Source organism: Triturus cristatus, chromosome 10 (genome assembly GCF_964204655.1).
Source record: "Triturus cristatus chromosome 10, aTriCri1.1, whole genome shotgun sequence".
Lineage (NCBI taxonomy): Eukaryota > Metazoa > Chordata > Amphibia > Caudata > Salamandridae > Triturus > Triturus cristatus.
In genome coordinates, this window is record NC_140593.1 from 380,607,175 (window position 1) to 380,631,161 (window position 23,987).

General features: G+C 44.6%; 1 protein-coding gene across 1 annotated transcript in view; it reads left to right on the top strand.

Annotated features, from left to right (window-relative positions):
• HIBADH (3-hydroxyisobutyrate dehydrogenase) overlaps positions 1 to 23,987 on the top strand; it is a 502,228-nt gene that overhangs the window by 454,130 nt on the left and 24,111 nt on the right. Inside the window, exon 7 of the mRNA XM_085631622.1 lies at positions 9,862 to 10,018. Coding sequence (XP_085487748.1) covers positions 9,862 to 10,018 — 157 coding nt within the window. The remainder of the gene's footprint in view (positions 1 to 9,861; positions 10,019 to 23,987) is intronic.

Sequence of the window (23,987 nt, forward strand, 5' to 3'; positions counted from 1 at the left end):
TCCCCTCAATCGCCCCCTTGATATCCTGCAATGATAACTCCGAGGCTGGGGATGGATCGGCCTTCTGTGCTTCCAGCGACTGTCCCGATCCACCAGGCGACCCCTTCTGCTGGGCATAGCGATCCATATTGTTGGATTGGGTATAGCCTCCCCGCCTGGTAGCCTTAGACTTCGGCTTGTCTACCTCCGGTTTGGCCGACATCTCGAACAGCAGGGCGGTCAGTTACAAAAAGACGTCCCTTGCTCAGCCAGAGGAAACGGGGTCAAGCAGGACTTCAACAGCCAGCCAGGGTCGAGTGCAGGTCTTCCTGATATCAGGGGATCGGCAGGAAGCACTCCCGGGCCAGAGCAATCAAAGGGCGAGAAAGCGAAAGTGAAAGTGCGGCGGCACCCGTCCGCCAGTTCACACCTCCCAAGGCCGCTGTTGTTCAATTAGTGGCCGGGCATCCTGCCAACGCGAGCCCCTGGCATCCTTCGGAGGTAGGCCGCAATCTTCCGCCATGCACAACTTCGGTTCCCGGTGGGCGATTTTAGCCCGGACAACGTCAATCGCCTCAGCTGTGACTCATCTGCAGGATTCCATGCATGAAGATCAGGATTTAGGACAGGATAATTGCAGGAGGGCGCGAGGGTCGCGGGAGCTCAAGGCTCACGCGGCCATCTTGGTCAAGCGCTAGGCTCCTCTTCCCCAGTTGTTTTGATGCATAGTAAAACACAGTCCCACCACATACAGCAAAGCTGACAGATTTGTTGATTCTAGGGAAGCACTTTGAGTCAGGCTACCCTCTGGAAGGTGGTAGAAAAGTTGTCTACGATTCCCTTGATGTTGAATATTTTGGGAACACACTTGAGTTGAAAAATCTGTTATGTACAGGTTAGGGGCGACCAATATGGTGTTTACAAAAACAAAATATTGCCATTTCTTCAGACCGTTTGAACTTGCAAAATGTTGAGGGGATGACTGGGGCCACAATTGAGTAAAAATAAGTTCAGAACTGGATAACTGCTTGATTAGAAGTATCAACGTTGTAAATGTGCACAGCTCTGTTACATGCAATGTTTTCCTCGTAGAATATGTTCACAGTATTTTGACAGGTCCGTTTTATTGCAGGACCCTATGTAGAGATTTCTGCTCCTACTGTAGATGCAAGGAGCACTTGAAAACATCATGTACACACCCCTTTGTAGCTCCCTCATCTAGACGTCATGGCAGCAGGAACTGGCAACCCTTGATTCTTGAAGCAGTTTAACATCGTAGTAAAAGTGAACTTGACTGTGTGCAGACAAAGCTTGTCCAAAAGGTATTGATCACAAACACAGCCAGAGTTATTACCTTGCTTGTGGAGGTAGAAGTTGAGGTACTGTGAGCGCAGCAGGAGGGTGGCAGGAAATGGCAAGAAACAGGAAAACAGGAAAACAGCTTGTGTGCCCTTCAGGATCCCTGGGTTGAAGCAGACCAATTACATTGAAGGGACAGCAAAAACAGACCTTTTAAAAGTTGAGTGGACACTGTTGCTCACTGCATACCCCACTGCTAGCTTATTCCAAAAGTAGAAGTATGTCCACTAGCCTCTGGCACTGTGAATTGAATTTGAATTTAAAAACATTTCTATAGCGCACTTTTACCAAGCGGTGTGAGAATAGTCAAAACAGCTTGTGTACGAGTGCACTTCGAATTACACTGCGTAGTGTGAGGCACAGGCAGCAGCTGATTACCTTGCTTGTAGAGGCTCTGTAGACACAGAAGCTTGAATGGCGCTTGAAAGTTAGTGGATGACTTGGTTCTTGAGGTGTTTCCGTTGTAGTGCTGAGGTTGAGGAGTAAATGCTTGGAAGAACTCAGCTCTGCTTGATGTTGAAGATGTTGAGAACAAACTTGAATTGAAGAAAATAGAAAATAGATCTGGCATGGTGCAATAGCATCATCACCTTAACATTCCACTTGTGATTGAATAACATTGGATTGACATTAGCAGGATATAACAGAGATCTTCTCAATCAGTAAAGGTTTCGCTTTGCCCTCAGCCACTGTGAACAACATCACTGCCTACCAACAATTCTGCGACAACCTATCCAACTTGTTCCACAGTGAAATCACAAACATCTACAGCAACTTCGCCCACCATCCCCACCCCAGAGGATTCATTGCTAGCCTGCCCAAAACCAAGCAAGGCAGCAACCTGGCTGAATGGACAACCCTCATCAGGAACAACATAGTAGCAATCATGCAGACCATCCACTCGGGCCCTAACAGATCCATGCCCCCACCACGTCTACAACCTGGGAACATCCCCAATCAGCACCACCCTGATACACATCATAAACCCTTCCATCATGCCTGCCACTTTCCCATATGAATGGAAACTTGCAGAAATCAATGCCCTCCTCAATAAGCCCACAGCCGACCTGAATCAACTGTGCAACTTCAGACCCATCCCCCTGCTCCTCTAGCCAGCCAGAGTGATTGAGAAGGCCATCAACAAGCAACTCACAACCCACTTCCACACTTCCAGCTTCACCATCTTCTACACATCACTTAATCAGGATTCAGAAAGAACCACAGCACAGAAACAGCATAATTAAGGCCACCAATGACATTTGAATCATCCTGTACTGAGGAGAAACAGCTGCCCCGTCCTGTTTGACTTCTCAGCGGCCTTTGACACGGTCTTTCACAACACCCTCATCAGAAGACTCCACAAGAGTGGCATACAAAGGTCCGCTCTCAAATGGATCTGTTCCTTCCTCACGGGAAGAACCCAAAGGGTCAGGCTGCCTCCCTTGTCATCAGAGACCAAGAAAGTGATATGCAGAGTCCCACAGGGATCGTTCCTCAGCCCCACCCTTTTCAAAATATACATGTCTTATCTCTAACATTTTCTGATCACAAGACATCACCGTCAATCTCCTACGCTAATGACACCCAACTTATCTTCTCCCTGACGGACAAGACTACCACCATCCAGAACCAACTACTTGAACATGGTAGCAGACTGGATGCAGACCACCTACCTGAAGCTCAACCTCGACAAGACGGAAGTAGTGGTCTTTGGCTACAAGACCTTCCCATGGGACTTCATCTGGTGGCCATCAGAGCCAGGACCAACATCCACACCCACAGGCCACGCAAAAATATAGGGATCATCCTCAATGACTAGCTAAACATGATGGCTCAAGTCAGCGCAGTGTGCACCTCCTGCTTCCACATCCAATTCATGGTGCAAAAGATCTTCAAATGGTTGCCTCAGAACACCAAACTTATCACACAAGCACTCATCACCAGCTGGCTGGACTAGGGCAACAGTCTTCGCGCCAGAATCGCCAAACAACTCTTACACATCCAGAACACCACTTCAAGACTCCTATTCGACCTCCCATGCTGAACTCACATCACACCACACCTCAGGAAGTTTCACGGTCTCCCCTTTCACAAGTGCAGCCAATTCTAACTTGTTACTCATACATACAAAGTCCTACACAACACAGAACCAGAATATCTGAATAGCCGCATAGACGTTCACCAACCCACCAGATACCTACACCAGTCACCTACACCAGACACCTGCACCATGCTTCGCTATCACCCGCACACTCTCCCCGCATCCGCAAAAGCAAAACTAGAGGTCGCTCATTCTCCTACATCATACCCAGGTCATTGAACGACTTGGTTCTTCATAGAAGCTTCTTGTGGACCGCTCACCTGCACACCTGTCCCTCAAACCCAATTAAAAAATTAGAGCCTTTTCATTGGACCAGGGATGTTTTTTTTTTCCTCTCCGCCCAATTTGCTGCCACAGGAGTCCGACTCCCAAGGGAACAGCGCTCTGATTGGCTGTTAGAAACATGAAAAAAATGTCGCTGGCAGCCATTACAGGACTTGGGGATACCTTGCCAACCTAGGCCCTGTGTGGGAGACTCAAAGACTCCACCGGGCCCAAATGTAAAAATAAAGAGAAGTTTTTTTCTTTTTTTATCCCATTGGAGTCTCACGAGTAAAAATAAATGGTGGGCAGCCATTAAAAAAAATTGGGGAGGGGGACCTCAGTTAAGCCCCTCTCCCCAAACCTATTTTGGGCCCAGGGACCCATCCTGGGCCGAAATATACAAACAGGGAAAGGGGGGGTGGCGCTGCCCCTCTCCCAAAGTCTTTGTAGACCTAGGGGACCTCACCCCGGGGCCACACTTCCATTTAAAGGGAGGAGGGCACACAGCTCCCCACCCTGAGCCTGAAAAGGCCCCGGGGACCTCATCCCCTGAGACTGGCTCAAGTACTCTGTCCCGGGGAGCCCACCCTTGGGACAGAGTAGTTTCCTTGCTCGCACTAGCGTGGGCAAGGAAACCTATGTTTGCTCCAACGTGGCCGAAGCATTTTAGATCTCCTGCAAAATGGGAGCAACCATGCCTTCAATGCCTGCAGCAGGAAGGGCAAGTCTGCTCCCAGCTGACGGAAGACTTAAATATGCTCCCTTTGGGTGGGAGCAGACTTCTGTTCTATTTCCCTGCCCGGACTGCTGCGGGCAGGGAAACGCCATCGATATTGCTCCCACCCCGGAGGAAGCAAGCAGAAAACTGCTACTCCATTCTGGAGGTAGCAATGGTGCCTCCCGCACCATGTAGGGAGCCGGCTGGGGCAGCGGGGCCGCTAGGCTCCGCTTGTGGCTCCTAACAAGCTGGTTTGTGGGCCAATTCCAGGTTGATGTGCTTCTTCAAGACTTTGGCTGGAGCAGGTAACAACGAAATTGGGCGAGGATTTTTTAAGTTTGCAGGATCTCCATCTGGCTTTTTCTTCAGAGGAATAACAACTGCCTCATTCCAACCCTGTGGAAAAACACCAGACTCCAAGACCTGAGAGTAAACCTTCTCTAAGGCTCTGCCATAAGATAGGGGGCCAGCTGCCGAACCATGGGCGAACAAGGATCATTCAGTGACTCAGAGGTAGTTCCTCCTAACCTAGTCTTAATTTTAGTTGCTGACAGTGGGGAAGACGTGGCTTAGCCGCAACTCTGAGACAATACAGAAACTGCACCTTCCCCAGCGGAGGAAATTGGCCTATCCTTCCATTCTGCCACCTCAAAATCACTTTGGCTGACAGGATGTTCAGGAAGATTTGTATTTATCTCTAAAGAACTCTGCAACTTTTTTTGCAGAAAACTTGAGTTTTCAGCCTCCTGATATATAAGAGTTCTTTAGGATTATTAATAGCAGATCTAATCCCCTGGTAAAAATACAGTGATTTGCCTTCTTGATCGTGCTTTTGAATTCATAAATTAGCTCCCTATGTTTGGATTTCTCTACCCAATTAGGAGCCAATCTCCATCTCCGTTCCTGTTTCCTGCACTGCCTTTGGAGGTCATGAAGTTCTTCTGAGAACTACAGGACAGAAAGCTTCCTCCTGCCATTAGGGCTAACCCTAACCAGAGGGGCAACCTCATCAATGGCTGACGTCCCCCAATTATTAAAACTCTCTGCTGGGGAACCTGGACCACTAAGGCCCTTCTCTTCAAATTTCACTAGGGCTTCACTGAAATCGGCAACCAAGATTTTTCTCCAGTTTCTCATGCTGTTAGCTATGCCCGGCAAACTTTCCACCACTTGTCCCTTGAGGGTACTGAGCATCAGCAAGCAGTGGTCAGACCAGCAAAGCGAGAGCCAATTGCCCACCCTCAGGGTCTCATGATTGGGATAAATTCCATCCAGCTTGTGTCCGGCTTTGTGGGTTGCAACCTTAACCCGTTGACCAAGGCTGAATCTGAGCATAAGTTCCAGAGAGACCATGGTGTCCCAATCACACTCTACCTCCAGATGAAGGCTAAAATCCCCCAAAATAATGAAGTTACTGAAGTAAATAAAAGGCTCTAACATTTGATGCCATTTCAAGATGAACTGCTTTTTAGTGCCAGGAGGACAGTAGATCAGCAGCTCAGCGAGGATCAGCCAATGTTTGTATTTAGTTTCAAAATGCCCCAGCTCACAACCTTCGATAACGGTGTTAACCCCTAACACTAATAGCAAGTCCTCCCCCGCCTCCCCCCTCTCCCGGGCACTCCTATCAAGCCTCACCACAACATGCCCTAGTGTAGGGGCAACTGCAAAGTCCTGGCCCGAGTCCTCCTTGGCCCATGTCTCTGTGATAAATAGACAATCTAATTGAGCTGACCCGATTGTCTCACAAATTTCAACACTGCGTTTTATGAGTGAGCAGGAGTTGACTAACACACAGCATAGTCTCCTTTGCCCTCATCCCCCCTCCTATGGGCTCTTCTCTACTATCCCAGGGTGGTCCACTCTAGAGGCTGCATTCCCCTAGGCTCTGAACCCATGATGGTCCAATTACCGGAGTGGCAACCTCACCGTCTCACTTTCCCGGGTTCCATGAGCTCCCCTTTCCCACACCTCACCTTCTGCTCAATATTTATGAGGGAAAACCTCTTATAGCTGAAGTGATCCTTAGCTATGCTCAAACCGAAAGCATCCCTGACCCCGGTCAGGCGCATATTGGTGCAGATGGACTTGCCTTAGGCGCGCCTGCGGCGGATCCATGCATTCGTGCGTGTAGCCCCCGGGGCAGGCACATACTGCACACTTAAGAATTAAGTGCACTACTTATAATGAAAATGAAAAATGGTGTAATCAGTTAGCTGGCATTCTTCTGCAGTGAGAGGTTGTGAAGGAGAGAGGGATCTGAAGGATGTCAGGCATTTTGGACTGTGAGGGATGAGTTATGTACTAGCAAGGGCTTGCTGTTCAGACTCCTGTGAAGTTTAGAAAGGAACGTATTCATCTTGCTCATGGTACACATCAGGTTATGTCAAAGTGTAAAGGAAGACTTTGCAATTCATACTGGTGGCCAGGCATGGACAAGTTGGTGGAAAGGATTGTATGCAAGTGTTCAATGTATGCGCTTAGTGATAAAACCAAACAAACAAGGGTGCAGGCCATGGTGGTCAGGAAGCTTCCTGATGGTCCTTGGACAGATGGTGCATTGGATATTGTGGGGCCAGTTCATAGAGAAGGCACCAAATGTTTCTCATTGTAGTAATTGATATGTTTTCCAGATGGCCTGAAGTGTGCATGTCTAATACGATTGAGAGCAAAGATGTTCTTGAAGGTGCTTATAGCACAAGAAAATTTCACACACACACTTCTTACTGATAACGGTGGGAAAATTGCCTCCAAAGAGATTTCGGAATTTTTACTTGAGAGGAGAATAGAGCACAAAAAATTTGCTTTGTACCATCTGGAAACTAATGGAATGGTGGAAAGGTTGAATAGGGTTCTCAAAGAAACAATTGCCATGGTCAAATCTAACTCTCTTGATTGGAAAAAGGAGGTGATGAAACAAATTGAAATGTACAGGGTTACTCCGCATTGTATCACTGGTAAAACTCCTTTTAAGTTGTTTGTAGAGCCAGCATGGGTCAACTATGAGGCTGAGTTGGGCAAAGATGTGGGTGAATTAGGTTGGCGTCTTATAGAAGAAGGGAAAATACAACTTGAGGAAAAATACCAGGAACTCAGTGGTGCATGTGGGTGATTTAGTCATGGTTAAGCGTCCTGGTATGGGTGGTGTGGTTGTTTTTCCAAACCCATTCAGGTTATTAAGACCTTTAATAACGCTGTGAAGACCCAGGATCACCGCATATAGAATTTGAACAGAGTTGTTTTATACCAGGGGCTATGCAAAAATAGTGGAACCGATTTGAAGTGTTAGCGAGGAGATGGGAACAAGAAAATCTAGCAGAGTCATGAGAAGACCCAAATACTTGGGAGGCTTTGTTTGGCACTCTTGTTTTGCGAGAAGACACTTTTACTCTGTGGTATATCTTTTACACACTGTGTGGGTACTTTGTGTAGTCTAGAGTTGCCCAACCAATTTTCTTTTCATTATGAAATGTAATGTTATATTATTGTTATTATTGTTTTCATGTTTGTTTAGTTTGTTGTTTTAGGAGGCAGGTGTGTGGTAGCCTGGTATCACCATGTAAGTGGCTGTGGGCGCTATGATGTCACCTGGCACGTGTTACCCACGTGACGGAATGTGTTTATGATCAAAGGGGAAGAGCAATTGTACTGGTGGGCGGTTGAAGGATGGATGGTATCTCTTGAGGAAATAAGTAACCTTGTTGGAGTTTGGCAAACCCTCCAACCTTTATCTCTTTGGACTGAGCTTCTTTCTTGAATTGCTACAGGAAGTTATAGGATATTCTCAACTTAAATAAATTTTAAAGAAATACTAACCCAATAAGTTACTAATTTCCAGTATTATTGAATGTAGTAGAAAATGGGACGAATAATTCTAGGTTTCATAAGTGGTTGGTGGACGACGTTGTTTGAGTGTGTAAAGGTATTAGCTGTATCACAGTTCTAATCTGAATATTGACTTGGTCTTAAGCACTGCCAGATTTTGAGTACTATTGATGCTGCAGGATGAGCAAGTTAAACGCTCACATCTCACTTATGCTGGACTCTGAGCAAGTCCTATTTAGTCTTCCAAAATTAGGTCCAGATGCATGAAGAAACCGTTTTGCGATTTCCTACTTGCGAATCCTTGCGATTCGCAATTAGGAAATCGCAAAACGGCATGCATGAAAGTGTTTTGAACACTTTTTGCGATTCCTAGGGGATCGCAAATGACCTATCTCATGAATATAAATGAGGTAGGTCATAATTTCCGATCCCTTAGGAATCGCAAAAATCACAGGGTTGGTGGCATGCTGGGGTCAGCAGACCACCATGTCTGATTGTTTTTAAACAAAGCATTTTTTTTTTTTTTTTAAATGAAGCCCATTTACCTAAAAGGAAAATGGGATGCGATTCAAAAACGAAAAGTTTTCTTTTCATTTTTTAAGAGTAGGCACTGCCTGCTCTTAAAAAAAGCTGTAACAAACATTCACAAAGGGGAAGGGGTTCCTTGTGAACCCCTTACCATTTGCAAACTGGTTACCACCTACTTAAAGTAGGTGGTAAAATGCAAATGTTTTGCGACTGCATTTCGGTCACAAAACATTCCTACATACTGATTCGATTTAGTAATAGGAAGGGATGCCCTAAACACGCCCCTTCCTAATAGCGAATCGCAAACCCATTTTGCGATTTGGTAACAGGTTACCGAATCGCAAAATAGGGTTTGCTGCATCTGAAAAAAATTTTTTGCATTCGCCAACTGGCCGATTCACAATGCTTGATGCATGTGCCCCTTACTTTATAAACTGAGTATCATTAAATTGGTGACACTTGTGTACATAGCTTATAAACGGCTGAAGTGCTCTTTGACGCAAATATTTTTGTTTAATATTTATAGTGGGTATGGGTTTAAAACGTGAAAGTAGAAGATTTCAAATGCAAGCAGTGACAATTGGATATACGTATATATTTTTTCATCTGTGGGAATTTCTGGGTATTTAATAATAAAGGTACAGGTCTGCACGTGAGCCTCATTGTAGCGGTCTTTGTTTTGAACCAGGACAGGGTAACAATGGGAGGTCGGTGGAAGCCATTTTGACTCTTCGATAAAGCACCAACTAGGAGAAGAGCATATCATGAGGTTGTAACTGTCCTCACAGCCAAATATAGTCCTTCCGCGTAGAGAACACCTTAAGATCCTTACCCCTTCGTGCCAATTTGAAGGCAGGAAAACCTTCACTAGCTGCGAAAGGCTGAAGCTCAGCGACTTTGTCTAAATGGCAGATTGATGCTCTTTAATTTAAGATCCAGCAGCCATCCCCCAACATCAATACTCTATCATTTTTCAAGACATATACTAAAGGGAGAGAAATGACAGTGTTGTCCCCGTGCATAAAAACAAGTCACCCGTGTCTTGTGCTTCTTGACATTAACACTTCTCTTCTTTGACCTTTGACAGGCTGGGTCTCGACCCAAAGCTCTTGTCCAAAATCCTGAATATGAGCTCAGGCCGTTGCTGGTCAAGCGACACCTATAACCCTGTTCCAGGCGTGATGGAAGGCGTCCCCTCCAGCAATAATTACCAAGGCGGCTTCGGGACCACGCTGATGGCCAAGGTGAGGCCCACGCGGGAATAAGGACGTGTTTACAGACATGCATAAGCCAGTTTGTTGTTAGTTGCAACAAACACAAATAAGTGTGCGGAGGTTTTTGTAAAACTAAAGCAAAACCATATACATTATTATACCATATATCAGATTTGAGTTAAATCTGTGGGGTATGCACGTATGATGTTATTGTCACTACCATTCCCGTTTGATACTGTGTATTTAAAAAAAAAATTTTTTTAACTATACTTTAACTAACATTTTAGTGTGCTGAAGGACTTGATGTGGCTGCTTTTAGTGTTACTTATTGAAAATATTAGTGTTCGATGGTTTTCTGCCTGTACCCGAAGTTTATAGCTAACATCATTCTGCGCAAAGGACATCGAACATTTTAACTGGTTTGAATATTGTGATTTGTTAAAACACTATTGATCCTGTTGTGTTGCCCTGTCGAAAAGGGGGGGGGGAGGGACAAACTCACTCTACTACAGCTAAAAAATGTCAGCAGTTCGTTTTATTTCCATTTTGAGTGTGTATACCTTGACACTTCCTACAGCTAATATAGCCCGTAATTCTGTTGAGAAATGTAGCAGTATGCCGCCTATTGTACTTCGTGCATATACGTTTTGAACAAGATGTCCAATGTGAAATTATGTTTAACATGCAGCATTGTAATTTTTACGGCTGATGTGCTATAGATCAGTTGTCTTCTGTGTTGCAGGCTCCTCCAGCGTCCCCCACTAGTACATTTTAAAAATGGCAAAAGGGATGATAGTCAAAGTTTTTCTTACAAGCCTGGCGCTACCCTACGCCGAGGTAGCAGAATGCCGAGCCTTTTTAAACCTGATTCAACTCCTACCTCTTTTTTCCATTAACATACACCTCCAGTCTCCAAATCGCACCCTTGCAGTTTCTTTTTATCTCGGTTTTCTTTATCCTGTTTTCCTATCTTTCTCTCCCCCCTTTCTTTCTTTTCGGCCTTTCTTTTACCATGTGTCAAACTTTAATGATGTAAAATAGGTCCTGGTCACCAACAATGAATGTTAATGCTCAACACCCCCAACCACAGGCACATATTGTCCACTGGGCATATACAGTAGAAGCGGAGTTGCTGCAAGCACTGAATCTTTTTCATTCGCAAACGTATTTTGCCCAGGTACTTCGCAAAATGTGTTTACAACATGGAAAATGGATCACAGATTATATCTTTTGATCTCCTCTTTCAAGATTTCCCCCGCTGTTTCTGAAATATTTTACTTGGTGTGTTCTTAATATCCATCTTTAGTTACATTTCATAGAGGAAATGCCCTGCAGTCCCATTAGTGTTTTTCGGCCTACTTTGTGTCTAGAACGCATCTCTAGGCACCCTGTGTTACTTGGTGAAAATGCAAAAAAAAGAGTGTTCGGTTGTGCATGATCTGTTGCAGCGTGGAAGGAGCAGTAGTCAAGGCTTCGACTATGCTCAGACATTGTTACTATGAGCATTAGATGGCCAGTTACCAGTCCACTTTGCAAAGTAGTAGAAGTTGTAGTTCAAAGGCTTCTGTACGGAAATGACATTTCCTCATGCCAGCTCCCCATTGGTGAAGGGAAATTGCTCCTCTGACAGCGTTCTGTCCAGAATACTACTGTATTCTTAAACAGTCAAGACACTTTATGCGAGGGCACCAACAGCGCAGTGCTCTACCCAGAAGAGCCAACATTTGCTACATCCTGGCTGCAGTAAACTTTTTAGTTCCTCAGAATTCTGTCAATTTTTTTTTCCTTACTTTAAAACTGAATGTAATAGGAAACATTTTATTTATCATCTTTTCTTTCACTCACACGCTGAAGAACCTATTAAGTGCTATATGCATCGCAACACGTTAATTAGGTGCATAACTCAATTTATTTGATAAGTTGCTAGAATCATTTATACTCCTGCCCGTGCTCACTCTTCTATTATTGCATCAAATAGAGAAGTCTCTGGAAACAATAGTGGCATTTCTAGGCATCCATGTCACATTCCTCTTTTCAGCTGAAGATATGAGTAGTAACATACACCACTACTGAGCTGGCATTCATTCAGGCACAAGTAAACCTCTTCAAGTAAAGTAACAAGTGACTTGCGGGCATTTCAAATATTTAAGATGCCATGTGAGAATGCCAGGCTGAGTAACTTATTTTTTTTAAATTGGAAATTTGCTAGCAAACAGTACAATACAGAGTGCATCAGGAACATCCGTAACAGAGATCTTAACGTTGGAGACACAGTGGTATACAAAGTAATGGAGGCTACATAGTATATCCGCATCTAGACATACCTCCCTTCATAGGGGGCGCCCCAGGCAAAATTAAGATAGTACATGTCACAATACAGACTCCCGCCCACCATCCTCATCCACACCTCCTCGCTCCACCCCATCTGTCAAGCCGTCCCACCGCATTGGTATCTCACATCTCGAACTATTGTGGGGTTTGGCTTGTTAACTCCTATTTCTGTATGAAATCCTCTGTCAGTGTTGAATTTCATGGTCGCCTGTGGTTTGTGCAGCCAGATAGGCTCTCAGGGGGGCCCATATATCTTTCGGTCGGGAGGTTGTCCGCAGCATCAATGCGTGGGATTCTATGTGGTCATTACAGATAATGAGGTCTTTGATCCAGTCAAGTGCTTTAGGTGTACTGTGACTGCCCCAATACATCACAACCCTACACTTAGCCAGAAGCAGAGCTAATGCCGAGAAGCGTCTAACCTCTTTTGGTATGTCTTTACCATACCCTTGCAGCGGCACTAGGGTGAGGGGAGCTAGGTGGTGAGCTGTCATTCTAGCCCACATTGTGAGAATATCCTCCCAGTAGGAATGGATAGAAGGGCACTCCCATGCCAGGTTTAGGAAGTCTGCTTGGTGTGCACAGCAGCACATACAGTTAGGAGGGCGGGATGGGTCTAGCCGATGTTGCTTAGCTGGCACGCTGTAGGCCCTATCTAAGTATTTGAAGTCCAAAAGTTTACGGAATTAGTTTAGGGACATTTGACCTGTCTGAGCACTGCAGTATTTCCATTGCAAATTAATGAATTCATGAGAGGTGTGTCTAGGTCCTGATCCCATCCTTGCTGAGATGGCTCCTATCCCCCGAGATAGACACACGCTGGTATACAATCGAGATATCCATCTCGTTGTGTCTGCAGAAGTTTGGAGTTGCGTTAGTGGGGGAATTCAAGCAGTCTTGCCGCAAAATCTGGGGTGTTCTCCCAAACTGTTTTGCATAATCTTGAAAAAAACAGACGTGCAAGGCCGTGGAATTACCACAGGCCTGGAATTGGTGTAGTATGAGGAACTGCCCCTCTACATATGTGACCTAATTCAGTAAGGGCAATTCTACGTAGTCGTCTGCAAAGTGATTGGTAGTGGAGATTATGTAGTAGGGCAAGTGCGGGGTATATGGGAAGGGTGTTCCCACTCTCTGACTCAACGTGTCCCACGTCCAGCTCGCTGTCGCAACTATTCTGACCTCTTTCTGGGGTCTAGGTTGTCTACGGGGAAGAACTGACCTCAGGGGCGTGCCTTGTTTGTGCTCACGTTCCAGTTTTATGTTGGGGAGGTGTGCATCTGAGTGATATCACATGTCGCATAAAAAGGGCAACATAATTGTGTAATTTGAAATCTGGCATTTCAAAACCTCCCTGCTCATGACGAAGTGTCAACGTGTCCAAGCGAACTCGAGCGACCCCACCGGCCCAGATGAAGTTGACCAGAAGGGATTGGAGTGTGCGTAAAAAGATTTATTTAGGGGAATGGGAATATTTGGCATGGGTGTAAAGGAAGTGAGTAGAATTACCATTTTGAGCAGTTCCACAGTGCCTTCCAAGGACAACAGAAGTAAAACCCATGTGGTCTATTGGTGCTGGATTTTACAGAGTCTGTGGTGCAGTAAATTGGGTATTCCAACGTTCCCGGTCTTGTAGTATCGATAAGTGGAAATATATCAGTTTCGGCCCAATTGATGGTGACGGCCAGAGTATCTGCCAAACCTAATAAGTTCTCTATTCAGTGGGAACATATTAACGTCAGAGTTCCTCACAAGGAGCAGGATGTCATCTGTGTACATAGATAGCAAGAGTGTGCCATAGCGGAAAGACAGACCATTTACAGTACTGATGTGCCATTTTCCAGCCCACCACAACACCTCAGGGATACCCATCTTAGCCAAACGTTTCTTATATTTGAGCTTACATCCCATATTTGGGTCCTCTGGTCAGACTATTCCTGGGTTGTTCATATTGCATTAAAATAAATCCTATCCAAGACCTGTGAGTTGAGCACCAAATTTGGGCTTTCATTCAATTAGAAAACAAACTTTGTATCAAAGTATCTTATTATCTCTGCGTCTTTTGAAATCATTAGCCAAACTTCACACAAAACAGGCACCAGCGCACGTTGACATTCTATTGTCTGTGTCACATCATGGATACAAATGATCAGCTTTGGCCTCCTAATCCCTACCAAAGGTGGTATAGCTAAAACAAAGAAGGAGTGGGGGCAGGGGAGTGAAGGAACTCTACTTTTCTCCTTATTTAATAGTTATCAAAAGAAAAAAATGATATTTGAAGGTTATTTTAACGTTGTGCTCCTTATGGAACATCTTCAACAGCCTTCTAAATGTAATTCGTAGTTCTATAGCTGATTTTAGTTCACAGTAACTCCAAGTCCAGGGAGTCAAACCGTTATCCTAGATCGTTTACCAGTATTGCTTTTTTATAATGTACAACATTTGAGAGCACTGAAAGCACACTCTCTTCTGCTGCCCGAAACCAAGCCATTTTGTTATGATTTGGTTACTATGTTGAGTTTACTATAAAGACATATGGCTATGGAGTGATATAGGTCTACATCCAGAACATTTATTGCAGTTTCTCATATTTAGGTATTAAAGTTACAGCCGGTTCCATCATAGAGGTTGGTAATGCACCTCCTGTTCTTCAAAAAGATGACAAGTAGCAGTGCAATCTTTACTTTCTTGAGCACATTCAACTTTCAAGTTGAATTGTCCCGGCAGGAGTTGTAATAAGGCAGGTGGCATTAGCGGCCAGAGGTATCTGTCTAAGAGTTATGGGTTTGTCTAGCACTTCAGACAAGGCTTTGGAGATGATGAGAAAACTAATAGCCCGAGTGACTGGTGTTGTAGGCTTGTGTTTTGCTGTTTTTGAAGAGACAAATTTGATTCCATGAAGGCCCTTGACTTGCAGTTTTTGTACAAGAGTAATGCAGTTTGTGAGTTATTTGTTGGTGATGACTAAGACTTTCAGATAGAGTTGCATGTAACGGTGATATTAATGGATATTGGTGCATCTTTGAAGTGTTTTCCCTCGGTTTCTATCGAGAGATTAAAGTTGATGGTCAAACTGGTGACGAGTAGTTTCTGTGATTTTGTGTTAGGGCATTATCATTGACAGTGTTGATTGTAGTTGAAAGTTTGTTAAATCTAAATACCATGGACCCCCACCATTATTTATGAGGAGAGCATCATCCAAGGTTTGGATATTTGCAGTTTTGGAGCAGCATCATGACTTCCTAGGAAGAAGTGTGCATTGACTTTGCTGTGCATCTGCATAGAGATAGCTATCTTGAATAACTTTATAGAAAATGTAGTTGTCTTAGTCATTGGGATCCATGCAATGTTTGTTCTGGAGTGGTTGAGTGTCCGATTTAAATTGATTCTGTAAATGTTTTTTGATTGAATGAGGCATTGATAATTTTAAGAAAGTGCTTTAGTACCTCTCTCGATAGCGAGTTTGTGATGCTTGTGTATGAGAGTGGGATGTAAACCTGATGTATGGTTGCTTTGATGGCTGTGAATATGTCGGCAAGTTCACACTTGAAAGTCATCCAAACGAGATCTATTTGTGGGTGTTATGTGATCGAATTAGAGGTAGTGTGGTCCTTTTTTATGGTGTTGCTGTCAAGTCTGATCTTGTGTATTTTCTTTGTGAATAACTTGTTGATTACATTGCACATGTTGGTGGAGTTTGCTTTGTATGGGCCCTAATTGGGCCCATACATAGACCAAATAGGGCTGGTTTGCCTGCCTTTTCTCCCATTATCTGACTCATTTGGATGCCCAGATAGTTAAACCAGACCCTCATAAATTTAATAATTTTATGAAACCATTTGAAGACCTTTTCCTCCCTTTGTAGCACCAATATAGATTACTACAGCCTGATACGTCTGAGCGCCCGTCTCTCTATATTTTGATTCCTGGTTACCAATTAGTTTTTTGAACATTTGAAGATCTTGTTGCTGTTCTCCATTTGCTGTCCTCCCACATTCAGACCAAGGAGATAATTTTTTACCACAAAACTGCTTGTTGCGAAAAGTTGAAGGCATTGCTCAGATTCGTATGACTTTTGAATTATGTCATAATTGAGCCCCTACTTTTTGAAGTGACTGTGCTTACATTCAGCTGAGCCTATTTGTAAAATGTCTGGCACTTTGTTGACCACTTCTTTGGCCTATGTTCCCCCCAACTCAACTTCAACCCCCCCCCCCAATCCCTCCTTCTGTTATTTGATCTCTTCAACTGGCTGTTCTAAAAATCCTTCTTCTAAAAATCTTAGAACCTAGTACTTTGAATACGGAAAGGTACTTGCTGAACTCCTTCAGATATTCTCACTAGAAACACAGCTTCCTTCCTCCATCCCACTATGTTAACCAGCATAAGGCAGATTTACAAAAGGCATTTGTTTAACCTGTTTTCTGCTTTCTTTTCTGCATAGGCAAGTGTATAGTGTTGTGTATGTATAAATAACACTAGGGGGGGGAGGGTCTCGCTCTCTGGGTTCCCCAAGCAGATTCAGCCTGAATCCTATTAGACTATGATACCCGAAATAAAGCAAACTCTTCAAAGCACAAAACGTTATGTATTAATGGTTAGTAACCGAATATAACCATAACTTATAATAATAACCACCCCTCCACAGTCCTAGGTCTAAGCTCTTTTTCGAATAGGTGGAGTTATTGCCAAATGTTCAAGAGTTTACACTAAACTACTATAACTATTGCCACAACAATTACCATTCCTCATGTAACTTCTGTTACTAACCTCTCTTCCTCAAATACCCCTCCTTAATTTATTGTAGCCCCATACTCCATTGGACTGGTCAGACAGTGCTCTTATCCTTCTCCCCCCTTTCTGTTCACTCCATTCCCACTCCTCGTTTGAAGTGCTCGGGCCTAAACTGATCCTTGGAGTTTTCCAAGTCGCTCTTGTATCAGTGTTGCCACATTTTTTTCATTCTTCCGTCCTTGGTAAAAGATTATTCCCTCAAACAAGAGCCTTCCTTAGGCAACCTTGACCAACTATAAAATACTGGTTCAATCCGCTAGAGCCAAATTCTATGCTGGCAGAAGTCTCTTGGATATGGACTCTCCAAAAGAGCTTTTTTTAAATGGTAAGCTCTCTATCTGCTCCTGACTGCACAGACAGTGTCATAACTCCTAGCCAAGCCTTCTGTGACAATCTCGATTTGTGTAACAAAATTATGTTTAGACAGAGGCTCCTGGACATGTCGCTTAAGGTATTGGAATTTTTTTTACAATCACCAGCCCATAGGGGATATGATGACATCTGTTGTCCTTATCTACAAGAGTTTTGCCCATACTTTGGGTGTAGTTTTTAGGTCTCACCTATGCAGCGCGCATGCGCTGCATAGGAGAGACCTTTAGTCATCGGCACAGCTTTGCAGCCAAAAACGTGCACGCGTTCCATTGCCTTCACTGGCAACACGTGCACATCTGGAGATTCACTTGCGGGAGCGAGCGGCTGGTGCCATATGTTATCAATTATCACGGCGCCAGCCGCTCGCTCCCGCAAGTGAATTGCGCTGGCCCCGCCCCTCCTCCCTGCCGCGCACGCGCCCTTGTTTAGTCAGACCCTTGGCCCTGTGCAGAGACTAGGGTTCAGGAGCCGCGCTCTAAAATGGTTATTATATGCAGTAGACCCTTAATGAGCATTTGGCGTGTGTAATAATACCTAAAAAAGTGTTCCCACCACTATTGGCGGGTGTGAGTGGAAGGGAGGCTACACTGTGCCCCAGGCTCCACACCTATCATCAGGGAGTCGTGCATCGGCGCAGCTGCTGCTGTGATGCTTACCTCCTTCCCTTCTTTTTTCATCCATGCTGCCCACATGTTCTTGATGGGTCTGGCTGGGGCCTCTGTCGGCGACAAACATGAGCGAAGCTCATCTTCCTCTGCGCTTATATTCTTTGCGGGAGTCTCTGCGGCGAAATCAAGCTTCTTCCCGGCAGGTGAGACGCCATTGTCGTGAGTTTGGACGGGTCCGGGCGATAAAGGAGTCTTACCCGACTGGTTCGTATCCGGAGAAGAGACGAAGCCGGAATCATCGTCGTGTGTGGGGGATCTTTTCTGGGGTGTCATCGGCGTACATTGAATTTTACCTTCCATGCTGTGCTCTACTCGGAACAGAAAAAGAAAGAAAACCTGACATATAAATTAAAGTTAAATCCTTGAACTTAATGCCGTCAAACTCGTTGGAGTGGTGTGATCCTGGGCAAATTATGTCAAGTGCCGCACAGGTGAACACTCGATCAGGCAGGGAGTTTTTACCCACTAGTAAAAGGGCATCATCCACTAATGGATGCTATCAGGGACGCCTCCCTCCATGCCCGGTGCCCGCCAGACTCCGGGGGGCTTCGGATCTCGCCCCTGTTGGATTTCCAGTGAGGGGTGTTTGTTGAAAGGCTGCGGCTTTGAGGCTGTCATCGGCACGCTCACTTCCGCCTTCCAACTCAATGGCGCTGTGCCTTCCCTTGTCGCTGTCCGAGTTCAAAATGCCCGCCGCGGCCAAGAACTCTGAAAACAGGAGAGTCATTGGCGCGCTATTTTTAGCCAGATGTTTTCGTTTCTCCCGTACGGAGCAGGCGAGAGGGCACGCCGATCCTTTAAAGTTGCAACATCCTTTAGAGTTGCAGCTATTCGTTTCTATTTTTGTTCATTTACATTAAAGTGGGAACACTTAAGTCCTGCTGCTGTTACTTTATTCACTGAAAGTATACTTGTATACTCCCACTTTTTTTTTTTTAATCAAAGATGGGAGCATCATCGGCCCCACGGCAGTCACGTTTACGTGACTTTATAACCTTTAGTCACACCCATATTCTCGTCTTGCACCCTCGTGGCTCAGGCCATGTGAAACTTGCCGGTGCCTGCAAATACAGGCCCACACTCCCAACCACAAAGCCCGTGGTAGGCCCACCCACCCGGAGGTGATGATTGCTGCCTGGGGAGTAACGGGGACGTCACCACAAACGGAACACCAGTGGCTACCCCATGGGCGCGCCCACACACGCTGGCAACCCAGGGAAGCCCCGACAGGACATGAGCCTTGCTGTTTCGGTACCGGGGGCCGTGCCGACAGAAGCGGCAACACGAGCGGCTGCCCGCTATGCTAACAGAGGTGAGGGCTTGTGGCAGGGAATATGGGAGCCGACCATGCTCAATGAGAGAGCGAGAGCATGCTACTCAACAGTGCACCCCGCAACTAAGAGGCAAAGATAGACGGGGGGCGTTGCTGCCACACACGGAACTCCAGCAGCTGCCCACTAGGCACCAGCCGAATGGGCTCTAGCGGCTCCATTAAAAAGCACACTGGCTTGCTGCGGCAGAAACGAAAAGCCGAATCAACTGCGAGACCTATTGGCTATGCCAATGCTTGTTCTGTAAGAGATGCCCCGTAAACCTTGGCTCCTCCTTCACCACCTCCTCAGCAAGTACCAGCAGTTTCTTTTCATTGAATTTCATATTCCTCAAACAGTCGTAGGCTATGATGTTCTTTTCTATTACAACAAACACTAGATGGTAGAGCAAGTCGTCGGATTGATATTGATTGTAAAATCCAAAATGGCTGCTGTTTATCTGGCGTGGAGTGGATTCTGACCAGAAGTGTCCTGCCTGCTGCAGTAGAAGCAGATGATTTCTAATATTTGAACAAACAATTTGTACTGTATGTTTGTGCATTCTAGGCTATTAATATACTTTTGCGTTACCCCCCAGCTATTGGTGAACATTTAAATTTTTATTGCAACTGTATATTTGGTCTATAATTTATTGAGGCATGCCCTACTCCACATCTCTTGAATGCTGGTTCCTGTCTAACAGTAAAGTCAATGCGCTTTTAGTGAAGACAGCTTTACTCTGCCTATCTTGTGTTTCGATATGTTGTTGTTAAGGGCCCACAGTAATCTCCCTTTTACAGTGCTCAGCGGCCCCCGCACCTTCGTGTATCATGGACCAAACCTTTCCCTTTGTCAAACCAACTGTCCTCTTAAGTGACAATTTAGAACTGTTGATGTTGTGACAGTGAAAACTCCTCATTTTCAGTCAGCATCCCTGTCTGCATCAGTACTTCCAGGAGAAAGTTATTTTCTAGAAAATCCCACTTAGTGTAAATTGTCATGAAATCTAAACATCGGGGGTCTACTGAGGTTGGTTGCTGCTCCTGCACTCGGAGGAAATTGTTTAATATTTTATTTGTAAATGCTATGCTGGCCGGGCTTTATAATTACAGTTGACTGGTCTCATATGAGCTGAGCTCTGATACACTGTAGATGACACCCTCCTGCATGTTTGCTCCAAGTACAATTTTCTCTTGCGACTTGCTGGTAAAGATTGCAGGCGGGCGAGTAGTAATTGACAGTCGGAAAGGTTTGATATGGCATGACAACTTGCCGGATGCATGATTTTCCATTGAACATAACCCACTGCAGCTCACTGACATTTGATCTACATTTCATGCAAAGTAACTGGCGAGGATCATTGAATGGTTGTGCACCAGCCTCTGCAGTGTTTCCGCCTACATGACTTTAACAAGGGCATTTGCTTGTGTGATGATAAATAGGGAGACTGCTCGAGGAAAGCGTCTTCAAGATGTGCTAGCAGACGGAGCTTTGGTGTGAAGGATCTGCAGATCAGAGCAGATGAGGCGAGCAGTAACAAGGCCAAGAGTGTATAGAGCAAGCTCACAGTCACACATTGATCACCCTTGCTGATGCAGGCACTCATGCATACAGACAATACAGAGGGGCTCACATAAACAAGCAGACACCACTCCGACACACCAGCAGTTGCAGACGACACATGCACAAATGGACAGGCTGGTGTATGAATGGACTTATAGACAGACAAGTAACATTTCCAGGGGATCTGTGCCCTCATCCAGCAATAAAACTAAAAAGAATCCTGCAGAGAGGCTAGCAGCATTACAGGCATACATGCAGAGAAACTACACATATGCACTCATTGACATATACGTGTGCGTTCATACCCAGTCATGTTTGCCTCTTGGAAGAAAGCCTTTCTTGTGGTCTAACTTGACAGCGCAGCTGTCACCTGACAATTATATAAGAACACCAAGAGAGGGGCTTTAGCTCCAACCACATGTTAGGAGCCAGGAGTACATGTTTTAATTAGGCCGAAGCTGTGTGCTTCCAGAAAAAAGTGCGTGCGGCGTGCCCTCTACACAACTGTGATAATTTTGTTTAACTATGCCCGAGATTGAACTTTCAGGGGCACACACATGCTATTAAATTGTCTTAGATAAGTAGATAATTTATGGGTTTTTGTTATCTGGAGCAGTACAGATCAGAGGAGGGCTGTCATAAAGCTACAATGGATCTTTAGGCCTGGCTTGACAGTGCAAATGTCACCCGACCTTTTAAGCTCCACTAATATTTTTCTACAGTTTTTTGCTTCTACACAAATGCATATTAATTCCTACGCTATCTACTTGTAGTACTTCATAATACCATACAACATTATTTTAAAGCCAGACCTATTGGCATCGCCAATGCTTGTTTTGTGATGTATTGAGCATAGCGGGCAGTGTTAAAGAGTGGCTTGCCTACTGGCTTATTGGCTAATTTCAGGTCTTGTTTGGTGTTTAGGCTCCACCATAACTAAACTTTTAAACTGTCAAAAAGTCTCTTTTTGTATCTCCCCAACCTATTTGCTGTATCGCTCTGTGTTCAGTGAACGAATACGAACCGTGCAGACTTGGGAATTTCTTTTACAAAACCATGTTAACTTGCTTTTATTCCAGTCCGTTCAACTGAAGAACCCAGACTACAACTACAAGAATAATGTTTACTCTCAGTGATACTAGAGTGGATTGTGAACATTCCTAAGAAGAAGGCACCTGGGATGTTTCCACTTTAGGCCCGCTAGTTGGGGTTCCATCCATGAGTGGCTAGGATAAGAAATCTTCAGCGCACACAGCCCTTAATGGAGGGCTGTGGGTGAGACCGAATATGCTATCAAAGTCGCTGGGGTACTGTGCCAGACTATGAAGCACTAGAATACTTCATGGGTTTCTCTTCAGACTTGGTTGGTCAATCTATGGCTTTTTAGTCAGTCCATTTGGAAAATTGTGCTACAATGTTATTCATTTGGGGCCATATTTAGATAGCTAAATACCGGTCGGTAACGGCCGAAAATCGGTAATTTTCCCGTTACCGACCGGTATTTAGCCCTTTCTAATGTAGGAGGCAGGTTTTAAGGATTCGGTAATTTACCAAATCGGTATTTTAAGAAATCTGTAAAATACCGAATCGGTAAATTACCGAATCCTTAAATCCTATGTAGGGAGCACTCAAGTGAGTGCATTTTTGGTTTAAGGAATCGTTAATTACCACTAACTACAAGTTGATGGTAAATACCGAATACCCTTTCAAAAGCAATTTTGTGCTTTTTTAAAAGTGCCATGTGGCAGACATACATGCCCTTAGGGCATGTATGTGCGCCACATGTGCACACATGCACGATTCAGGGGTGCAACAGGGTGTCAATGTGACACCCTGCCACCCTTGAATATGCTCCCCCTATTACCGATTCGGTATTTACCGAATCGGTAATAGTGAATGGCTTCCCATTCATTCCTATGGGCCCCCAGGCCCATAGGAATGAATGGGAAGGTATGCCTTATACCGATTCGGTAAATACCGAATCGGTAATAACGAATATTACCGAATCGGTAAAATGTACCGTTTTTTTTTTTTTTTTTTTTAACCTATATTCCATTTACCGATTCTTAAATACCGAATCGGTAAAATTCGGTATTTAGGAATCGGTAAATAGAAATTACCTACATATGGCCCTTGGTGATCAACCTCCCCAAACTCTCATGTAGAGAATGGAAGTATAGTGCTAACACTAAAACCATTTTCAAAGTTGTTGTCATCTCGCAGTTCTGTCATGGTGGGATTCTCACTGTAGTTTAACCTGAAATTTGATTTTCGTTTAGAAAAAAAGCTGCTCAAAACATTGAATTGAAATTGCAGGAATATAGCGCTTACTACCCCTGACCAGGCACTAAAGGGCTTTATGGCAACTAGCACGCTACTCTGAAACTAAAAACTATGTGGTTAGTTCAGTGATTCATGGGATTAGTCTTGTGCTCTGAAGGAAACTATTCCATGCTTTACACAAATGTACTAGTGGTGCATCAATGAGTTAGGTGTGTTCATTAGTGAGGGCTCTGTGGGAAGCAAATAGATGATGGAATGAATAGATGCGATTTACCCTGCCAGAGGGAAGCATGCCTTGATTTTACCTTTGGCAAAGAAAGCAGGGATCAATGTCTCCGTTTTGTCCAGATATCGTCCTATATCTCTACTACCATATATGTCTAAAGTATTTGAAAGGCTAGTCACTGATCAGCTGACCTCCTTCTTGGAAAGTAACAATTGTTGGACATATCGCAAACGGGCTTCGTGTCCAGAAACAGTATGAAGTCCACCTTGCTGGCAATACTGGACAGCATCAGATTAGAAGTAGATCAGCGGAAGGCTGCAGTCCTAATCCTATTGGACTTGTCTGCGGTCTTCGACACAGGATCTCATAGTCTGATGAAAAAGAGACTACTTGAGACTGGGCTCTACACAAAAGCCTTACAATGGTTCTGATCTTTTTTGAAGGATAGAACT